General features: G+C 38.1%; 2 protein-coding genes across 2 annotated transcripts; both read left to right on the top strand.

Moving 5' to 3' along the window:
* The first annotated feature begins 6 nt into the window (after positions 1–6).
* Positions 7–3,441, top strand: LOC145212278 (monocarboxylate transporter 2-like). The gene is made up of 4 exons (XM_080080362.1): positions 7–319; positions 381–521; positions 1,591–2,388; positions 2,706–3,441. The coding sequence occupies exons 1-4, from the start codon at positions 91–93 to the stop codon at positions 2,849–2,851; spliced, it is 1,314 nt and encodes a 437-aa protein (XP_079936488.1). The 5' UTR covers positions 7–90; the 3' UTR covers positions 2,852–3,441.
* Positions 3,442–4,524: 1,083 nt separating this feature from the next.
* On the top strand, positions 4,525–7,823 carry LOC145212277 (monocarboxylate transporter 2-like). The gene is made up of 4 exons (XM_080080361.1): positions 4,525–5,157; positions 5,234–5,374; positions 5,438–6,247; positions 6,316–7,823. Exons 1-4 carry the CDS (start codon positions 4,929–4,931, stop codon positions 6,474–6,476), a joined length of 1,341 nt encoding a protein of 446 aa, XP_079936487.1. The 5' UTR covers positions 4,525–4,928; the 3' UTR covers positions 6,477–7,823.
* The last annotated feature ends 1,559 nt before the right edge of the window (positions 7,824–9,382 follow it).

The following is a 9,382-nucleotide window of genomic DNA, read 5'->3' as shown; positions in this document are numbered from 1 at the left end:
TAGCTTTTACTGATTTTACGCAGAATAGACCAAATACCAACTCCCAACACAAACAGATTACGGTTTTGTCCGGTTCGGTTGTTGGGGAAAATGGGTCTGCGCATCAAGACCTTAAATGGAGTCACAGAAGTTAAACATCCGCCTAACGGTGGTTGGGGGTGGGTCCTTGTTGTTACCACGTTTTTTAACATGGGAATCGGATATGGGTTTCCTAAAAGTATGGGAATTTATTTCAACGATTTGAAGGACGAATTTGGCGTGAGCAACACAGCTATATCTTGGCTTGTAACCTTCGTTCTAAGCATCCTTACCCTTTCTGGTAAGTGATTAACTACATTCAAATTTGATTCTTTGTTTCATAAACTTTTTTTCTTTTTCAGGTCTTATTGCCCAGGTGTTCAAGAGGTGGTTTGATGAAAGGCAGATCGTCATGGCCGGTGGTGTTTTGTCCTGCAGTGGAATGGTGATTTGTTCAGTTGCCCCTAACATTTTCGTCATGTACTTTGGAGGCTTATTGTTAGGTAGGTGGACAAGAAATATAAAACATAAGTTGCAAAGTAGGTATCAGTAAAAGAGACAACCTTTTGAATACTTTACACAAATCTGTTCAGTCACGTTTAGCCTACTAAGTAAAATGAAGGCCAAAATTAGCGTAAAGAACAACATGTTTATTATTCATTCAAACGTTTCAGCAAATACTTATGCCATCATCAATGATATGAGAGACAAACATATTAGGCAACTTTTTTTCATTTTTGCTGCCAATTCGGATGAAACATTTACATGCAGCAGATTGATGATAATGACGTGCTATTACTTTCGTTTTAGCCCTTGTAATCACCCTAAATTAGGACTACCGTATCTAAGTGGATCTAATTCAAGACGCTTTCATTAAATAGCTTTCTCCAAACCAAACCGGCGCCATGTTGCGTTTTATAGCATCTTGTATCATAAACCGAACAGACAACAGTCCCATAAACATCCTTGTTCGCCGAAATAAGAAGGAAATCAATTTTGAGTATTAGCGTGATGAGGCATGTCTACGTTCCTTTACTTTATATAACCAATGTAGGCAAATTGGACCACTTTAAGAATTACTGCAGTACACTAGTGTTTTTCAACCCATTTGAGCCAAAGAACACTTTATAATAATGCAATGAAATAAACAAGTTTGCACACAACAACTGTTGTAATGTACTTAGGCGCTAACAGTCACACGTAATCATATTCCTATGATTACACAACACTTAAATGCCTTTATCAAAAAGGCGTTTTGCAAAAAAGGATGTTGGTGCTTCCGTTACATATAATGGCAAATGGTGGATTTAATTCAAAGATGCCATTTAGAATACCCTATTAACATTGTAGATCGAATTTGTATGTAATTGATCAAGTATTAAAAGATGTTTGCATTGTGGGTGCACCATTATTTTCCAGTAAATTTGTAAATATGTGCCAGTTACAGCATTTTTGTTTGTGCGACTGTTACATTTTTGCAATGAACAATTGTTTAATTGTGTTAAGTCAAGCACTAAATTTTTCAAAAACCAAAAGTAGTTATTTTCACTTTGTAAGCTTTTTATTTCGCAGGTTTTGGAAACGGAATTGCTGCTATACCGTGTGTGGGTCAGCTTGCCTTGTACTTTTCCACATGGACTGCGCTTGCAACTGGGGTCTCGCTAAGCGGAGCGACTGTTTTTTCTACAATTTATCCCTATTTAGTTCAATACCTTTTGGATGAGTACGGCTGGAGGGGATCTGTTCTCATTTTAGGCGCCATAAATCTCAACGCTTGTGTTTTTGGATCTTTGATTCACCCTATTTCATGCACGAAAGATCTACCCGAAAGCTTTGAAATCGAGGAAAATCGTAGCAAAAACGAAGATAACAATTCGAGGATTAAACAGTTTTCCTTATCCTCGTTTTTAAGGAAGTATTGGCTTGGCTTATGCTTTCTTTTATCCAACATGTTTAGTTCACTTTCCATGTACGCACCGGTCGTATACATCGTGCCTTATGCACTGGAAATAAACTTACACGAAATCCAGGGCACCACCTTACTCTCCATGATTTCTGTTGGAGACTTCATTGGACGAGTTTCATCGGGTTATCTAATCTCAAAATTGACATGCCTACAAACTCGACTGCTTAACATATTGTGTACGAGTTTGTGGTCAATGACGGTGGTGCAATGTCTTGCCATTACCAATACGAACTTTTTCGTCCTTCTTGCGTACTCACTGTTGTACGGCTCATCATTCGGTGTGCTGGTCACGGCGTCTTTTACCTCATTGGCAAGATATAACGACTCTAGACATGTTGCCACTGCACAGGCTATGTTTTTTGCCTTCAGTGGTGCTGCTTTGCTCGTTAGTGGCGCCTTATCAGGTTGGTTTTATGTTCATCCAAATATTAAGGACAAATATAATGGCCCAAATAGACGTAAAATGCGTGATGCTTTATTATATAGTTGCACCTTTTTATCAATCTATTATTAGACTCAAGTGGTTATGAACGGCTCTGATTGATGTGGCCCCTCATATCACTGATGATGGCATGAGCATTTGCCGAAACGTTTAAATAACAAAGCGTGTCGCTTTTTCGTCTACTTGGGACGTTATATTCGTCATTAAACTTATGAACAGATCCATATGTAGTGTTTCATTCCAGTATTGTTCCTTGTTTAACTATTATATATATTGCAGGTGTCATTGTGAGTTGGATCGGAACTTTTCAAGCTGCTTTTTGGTTTACTTTATTTTTGTCTGGTACGACGGCCTCATTAGTCAGCGTTTTAACAGCAGTGGTATATCTTTACAACGGAGGAAGTATTGTGTTTGCAAAGCAATAAAGTTTTGTCAAACTGTAACCTATTGCATGTTGGCACGTACAAGCGGGCTTAACATTCACCTTGCCTCGTGCTGGTAGCTATTGACATTACCGAGTTTCCCAATCACGTCAAATACTGTGGTTCTCAACTGGTTGTAGCCTACATGGACCACCGGTTGTCTATGATGACCTTTTGACTGGTCCTCAGGACGCCCACTATATTTGGTGATCAACTGGACATGTATTTTAACCGTTCATGTACTTTTCTAAGTTCTGTTGTGACAAAATATTTTTTATTTCTAACTGGTAACTGGAATGCTACACGATATCATTTCAATTGGGCTGTGGTTCATGACCTGAAATTAGTAGTGATGTAGGCAATATATTGCTTCCTGTTGCTGCTACTGTGGTTGCCGAGAAACTGATTTTCATTAACGTATGTTCTTAAAAACTCGGCTTCTTTTGAACACCAACACAGGGAACGCAAACTGTAGTTATTATGGATCTATATCCGCACTGAACTATTGTTTAAAATCACTGTGTGTGATGGTGTCTATATTTTCGTGCTTTGTAATATCGGCGTTAACAAAAAAGCTTTACTTTTGCCTAGAATTGTTTGGTTTCTAAAGGAAAATGCCTGTATTTTAATGTACTTAGCATTGGAAAAACCAGAAAAAAAGAAATGTAAAATTTGTGCAAAACCAGTTCTTGGTCGATACAAACTTTTTCTCGCACACTAAAGTCGTATTCCAAAATTTAAGTCAACTAAATAACAAAATTGATAGGTTACTGATGTTGCGCCCAAACAAGTGCACAGTGTTTGTATAGAAGGTATTGGGGTCTAAAAAGGGACTTCGTGGAGGAGACGAGCGTTTTGAAGATTTTCTGCAATCCTATTTAATTCCAGTGCGATCGGATAGATGTAAGTTTATGTAAGATGTGCCCGGGTATCATGTACCAAGAAATCCATTTTTTGCATTACAAGTTCCAAACCTAAGGAATTGTTCACGTGCGATTTTTCGACTGGATCATGTTTTAACTAATTTACCTAATAGGTTATATTCGGTTTGCCGAATATTTTTTTGCGATTAAGCAGAAGCCGAATATTTTACGAGCATAACTTTTGAGGCGAAAACAGCTGTCTATCATGCTTATCTACGTACTGGCACATACTCTTTCAAACAAAGCAAAAACTAACATCGCGTTAACTATTGTAATTTTCAAGCATTAGTGTTATGTGCGCCCCAGACAAATGGTTAGTAATTCCACCTCAGACAAATGGTTAGTAATTCCATGATCAACCCGAAAGAAACAGTTTTATGTGTTTTATTAGCCTATACTTTTTACCTAACTGATCGACTGTGAAACAGATTTAAATTACGGCGTAAATGTGGCAAAACGCATTGGTAATTCAAATTCAATTTTTTTTTATCTCATCCACAACTGTTTTTTTGGCTTTTTTAAATTAAAAACCAACCCGCTTTGGTAACATTTATTTTGGTAGTGTGGCGTTATTGAGTTGGGTAGAGCTACTAACACTGAGCTTTGGCTGGGACCCGGTCTGGGAATTTCTGGTAGGTGGCGCAACGGAGCATAGGCGTTTATGGTGCTGACTCAGCAATTTGGGTTTATGGTAAGAATGATTGCTGAGTCAGCACCATAAACGCCTATGCTCCGTTGCGTCACCTACCAAACCGGGCCCCAAGTTCAGTGTTAGTGGTTCTATCATTCAGTTGCAGCGGTGTAAGCTAAGCATGCACTTAACGTAACCAACAGCAGTTCGTTCTGCTTTCAGATGTAAGCTTAAAAGATTACGTCAGCAACCTTTTCACGGTTTCCAATTCACCTACAGCAAATTGTTTGAGAGTACATTTGCAATGACCAACAGAAGTTTACTTTTGTAGCCCATAAGGCAAATTTTGTTGAAAAACTTTTCCTTTTAAAAAGACGGACTTTTTCTATCGTCGTTGGATAGATAACCTTTGCACATTTGCCCCTGTGGTGTTTAAACAAATATTTTGCAATGTTTGATCAATCTGGGCTACACAGCAGGCAACATCAGACCAGAACGTTATGAGGTTGTCAAGACTTTTGACAAAATGGGTCTGCAAATCAAAACTTTAAATGGAATAGAAAGTGTGGAACGTCCTCCCAATGGCGGACGGGCTTGGCTCATTGTATTTGCTGCTTTTAACAACATGGGAATCGGTTTTGGAATTCCGAAAAGTCTTGGTGTATATTTCAACGACATGAGGGACGACTTCGGTGTAAGCAATACAGCAATATCGTGGCTGTTAACCTTCATTATGAGCATGCTTACATTTTCTGGTAAGGTAATTTTAAACAGTAGCCTAGGCCTATGATTGTATTTGTTAACCTTTGCTCCCTTTATTGGTCCACACAGGTTTATTTGCCCAAGTTTTAAAAAAATGGTTTGACGAAAGACAGATGGTAATGCTAGGAGGGCTTATGTCATGTACTGGAATGGTAATATGCGCTTTTGCACCAAACATATTTGTGGCGTACTTCTGTGGATTTATCATGGGTACGTGAGACTAATTGATTTGGCTGATATCTTAGTTTAAGTAATTGTTTACAAACTTTTTAGGTGCTGGTTACGGTCTGGCTTCCATTACCTGCTTGACACAGGTTTCACAATACTTCTCTACGAATTCAGCATTAGCTAATGGCATTGGGCTAAGCGGATCCACGGCGTACGGAGTAATGTTACCATATCCAGCCCAATATCTGTTGGGCGAATTTGGCTGGAGAGGCTCATTTCTTATATTGGGAGCAATCAGTCTAAACGCCTGCGTATTTGGAGCTTTGATCCACCCAATATCAGTGACTAAAGATGATCAGAGTTCAAAGATAGAATCAGAATCCATTTTACAAGAGAAAGGCTACAAAAAGGATTTGGTAAATCGGTTCAAACACCGTGTGATTGTTCGGTTTCTCAGAAAATACTGGATTGGTCTTTGTTTTATATTCGTAAATTTGGTCAAAGGTCTTACGATGTACCTTCCAAATGTGTATATTGTTCCTTATGCACTTCAACTTGGTTTCAGCGAATCCAACAGTGCTGTGTTATTATCCGCTATTTCAGTTGGCGATTTTATAGGAAGCTTTTTTTCGGGGCTGGCAATATCAAAATCGGCATTTTTACGCAAAAGCATTTTGCACTTAATGTGTTTGTGTCTTTGGTGTATGGCCCTCGTACAATTGATTCCTATTAGAACTTCAAATTTTGCGTTTCTCGTGTTTTACTGTGCAGCGTATGGTTTTGGATTTGGTGTCAATGCCACTACTTCAATGACAATTATGACACTTTATACTGCTCCGGATATTAGGGGAACGGCAATTACAATGTTTTTTGCCGCCTCTGGAGTTTCATTGCTGGTCAGCGGAGTTCTATCAGGTAAGTTCTCATTTTTTGTGTGTTTGATCACTTTTCACGTTTGAAAATCTTTTACCACCACGTTTTAGGAACCATTGTAGACATCATCGGCAGCTTTGCATCGGTGTTTTGGCTAACTTTCATCCTTACCTCGACGACTTCTGTGCTATCCACCGCATGCACTGCGTTCGCGCTTTTGTTTAACAATGGTCAGATTGTATTTAGGTCAAAAGCCGCTGAAAATTTTTAATGGGACTTCACAGTGTTTAAATCTTGATATTAAACATTAATATAGCCTACACACAGTGTACACATGTAGTCATAGTCTAAATTGACGCGATGATGATTTAACGCAGTTACTGGTGGTCTGTGGGCCGTGATGACTTTTTCGGTGGCTCACAGGAAATTAATTATATTTGGTGATAAACAAAAAATAGTTGCATGTAACTGTTTAAATATTCAGTACTAAGAAAGCTAAGTTATTGGCTATTTATTGTTAGTTGTCAGTTGTTTGATATCATTCCCCGAACGTGTAATTAAGAAATATATTTCAAGCCAATATGCTTGTTGTGGATGCTTTTTAATCCTTTCTGAACAATATTTTAAATGAACTGGTTGCCCATGACCTGAGACGAGGGTAGCCACTGATTTAAAGTGAAAGAAACATGCATGTGCTGCCTATTTGCTAATTTTGTTTTTACTCTTGTTTTAAGCCAGGGCTTAGAAACAAGCAGTTAAGGAGATGTTAAAACATGATAAGGGGGTATATTGAGTAACTCGCTATTTTTGCCAAATGGACGAACTATTAGTTACAGTGATCATATTGTAAGAAAGGGGCACCATAGGAATATTTCAAAGTCATTTTTTCGGTGGTGTTTTAGTATTTTGAGTCGAGTTTTATGCACGTACAGAATACAAGTAAAAACAATAATATCAACTTTATACTCCCCTCACCCTATCCCCCGTGTCGACGTTTTGTAACCTTACTAAAGAATTTTGATTTTTCAAGTTTTTGAAATAATAACAACTCTATTGGCCAAGGCACCTAGGCTACTTTATAACCATGTTCGCCATCTGTAAACAAATAGATTTAGTGGAAAACAAATAAGTGGAAGTATATAACAAGGAAGACAATACATCTTACTGTAAGTAATGTAACGAGCCGCATTGAATTGTGATGTAATAATTTTGTGTGATATAGTGTTAATAAAATTTTCATGAATTTTGATCCTCGGTTATCACCACTTAAAGTCTTAAACCAGGGGTTCTTAACCAGGGGTACGAAGCAACCCAAGCAGGGGGTACGACATGCAGTGTGAAATTATATGCTATTTAGGCATATTTGTGAAGAGTGCGCAACAAGTTACTTTGTTATATATCTTTGACTGATTTGAATTGACTGGTTGTTGGTGTGCTGTAAATATAGTTGAACATACAAGACTGTTTTAATGTATGCATTCAACACGTAAGTTATAAATACACTGTGTTTACTTCCTATTATTACAATTTTCTTTACTTCCGCCGGCCATTGTAGACAGGGGTTACGAGAAAATTTCATGAATGCTAAAGGGCACGAGCGCTAAAAAGGTTACGAAACACTGTCTTAAACGCTATTGTTTTTGTCCCGCAACAATCCGTTTATTGATTGTGTAGTAACGTCTTGTAGTGCGGGTTTTGTTCAGCAGACATAACGCAAGTGCACTCAATATATTGCAACATTTGTTTGCAAAATCGATTTAAATAAAGGGCGATATTTCGGTGACTTCTAAAACTGTAACTTATTTTGACAAGTTTTCCTTCATGTTACGAAACAATCACAGTAAGAGCTTAGGTTGTGACGTAACGTGAATGCGATTTTGGCGCAGGTGGCAATAATAAGTTGTTTTCAGCACATCACACGTGAAGCGTAAAAAGTTTAGAAAGCAAAAGCAATTTTATTTGCTTGTGTGCTAATTTAGTTAAGCTAGGCCTACCATATTTCCATCAACAAAAAGGAGGACACATTATTGTAAAAAAAGCTTTCTTATGGCGCAAAAAGAAGAGCAAAATATATTAGACGTTTTTTGGCACTCAAATGGTCCAATATGAAGTTTAGCATTAATCACACTAAACTAAGGTTATATTTTCACAAAAGTGCTGTGTAAAATCCACCCATATTTCTTCAAAAAATAAGGTGAAGATGTAGTTCTGGTCTGTTTTTAAAGGCATAACTGCACCATTGATATTCAGTAAATCAAAAAATTAAAAAGGAGGACATTTGGGCACTTTTTATGGTCCTCGGAGGACAGCTTGCTTTTTGTTTAAAAGGAGGACATGTCCTCCAAAAAGAGGACGTATGGTAGGCCTAAGTTAAGCCTAAACGCCAACGTGGGATTTTGATGTGTGTGTAAGTTGCTAGACTTTAGTTTCCGAACGTTCTATTGTGTTCTACACTATGTGTACTGCTATAAATTAAAAACCAGCTTTTGTGGAGTCCATTAGTCCATGTCGAGGACAGGAAAGGCAGACGCCTTACAGCTCCAGTGCATGTGTTTCAGCAACAAATTACCAACATTGCATGTACACCAATTGCCAAATCACTAATTAACTGGTCAAACGTTCACTGGGTCCAACATATTTTGACTGAGAGGTACAGCACTTTGTTTTTGACTCGTTTAGCGCTATTATATTTTTAACTACAGCATTTAGGCACCCGAACTCTGTCTGTTAGTGACCCACGATGACACACACACGAAAAGCAAACAATTAGGTAGACAAAACAGCAACACAAGCCACCTGTTTTGCAGTCTGATCGCACTTCCACGTTTAGCAACCTAACCGATGTACATTAGGGAAAAAGCAAGGGAAATTCGGCAGCAACAAATATATTGTCTGCAATGAAGAGGGTAGGTGCAGTGTTAGTTAGTTAAGCGACGCCGTACCTTATCTCGCTAAAGTATATTTTTCTATTATACTTTATAGTGTAAAGTTTATACCACACAGGAGAGAAGTGCAACGTTTATTGATAATGCGCAGAATACAATTAACAGTATTGGCCGGCTTGTCGCACTATTATAAAAGAAGTACGGTGCACTAAAATATACAGGATCGCTTGGTGAGTCTTAATACCACTTTAATATCGATGGTATAGCTTTATATCGCTTTGTGCACCTTTAT

This window comes from Phallusia mammillata, chromosome 2 (genome assembly GCF_965637545.1).
Source record: "Phallusia mammillata chromosome 2, kaPhaMamm4.hap1.1, whole genome shotgun sequence".
NCBI classification, from domain to species: domain Eukaryota; kingdom Metazoa; phylum Chordata; class Ascidiacea; order Phlebobranchia; family Ascidiidae; genus Phallusia; species Phallusia mammillata.
The sequence above is the reverse complement of the archived record's forward strand: the minus strand, read 5'-3'. Positions and strand labels throughout refer to the sequence as shown.

What these genes read in the sequence shown, in the direction of transcription:
- LOC145212278 (XM_080080362.1), top strand. Translation starts at nt 91, where the DNA reads ATGGGTCTGCGCATCAAGACCTTAAATGGAGTCACAGAAGTTAAACAT. An exon ending in CTTTGGAGGCTTATTGTTAG is followed by an intron (nt 522 to 1,590) that starts GTAGGTGGACAA and finishes TTTATTTCGCAG; the next exon opens with GTTTTGGAAACGGAATTGCT. An exon ending in CGTTAGTGGCGCCTTATCAG is followed by an intron (nt 2,389 to 2,705) that starts GTTGGTTTTATG and finishes TATATATTGCAG; the next exon opens with GTGTCATTGTGAGTTGGATC.
- LOC145212277 (XM_080080361.1), top strand. Translation starts at nt 4,929, where the DNA reads ATGGGTCTGCAAATCAAAACTTTAAATGGAATAGAAAGTGTGGAACGT. An exon ending in GAGCATGCTTACATTTTCTG is followed by an intron (nt 5,158 to 5,233) that starts GTAAGGTAATTT and finishes TGGTCCACACAG; the next exon opens with GTTTATTTGCCCAAGTTTTA. An exon ending in GGTCAGCGGAGTTCTATCAG is followed by an intron (nt 6,248 to 6,315) that starts GTAAGTTCTCAT and finishes ACCACGTTTTAG; the next exon opens with GAACCATTGTAGACATCATC.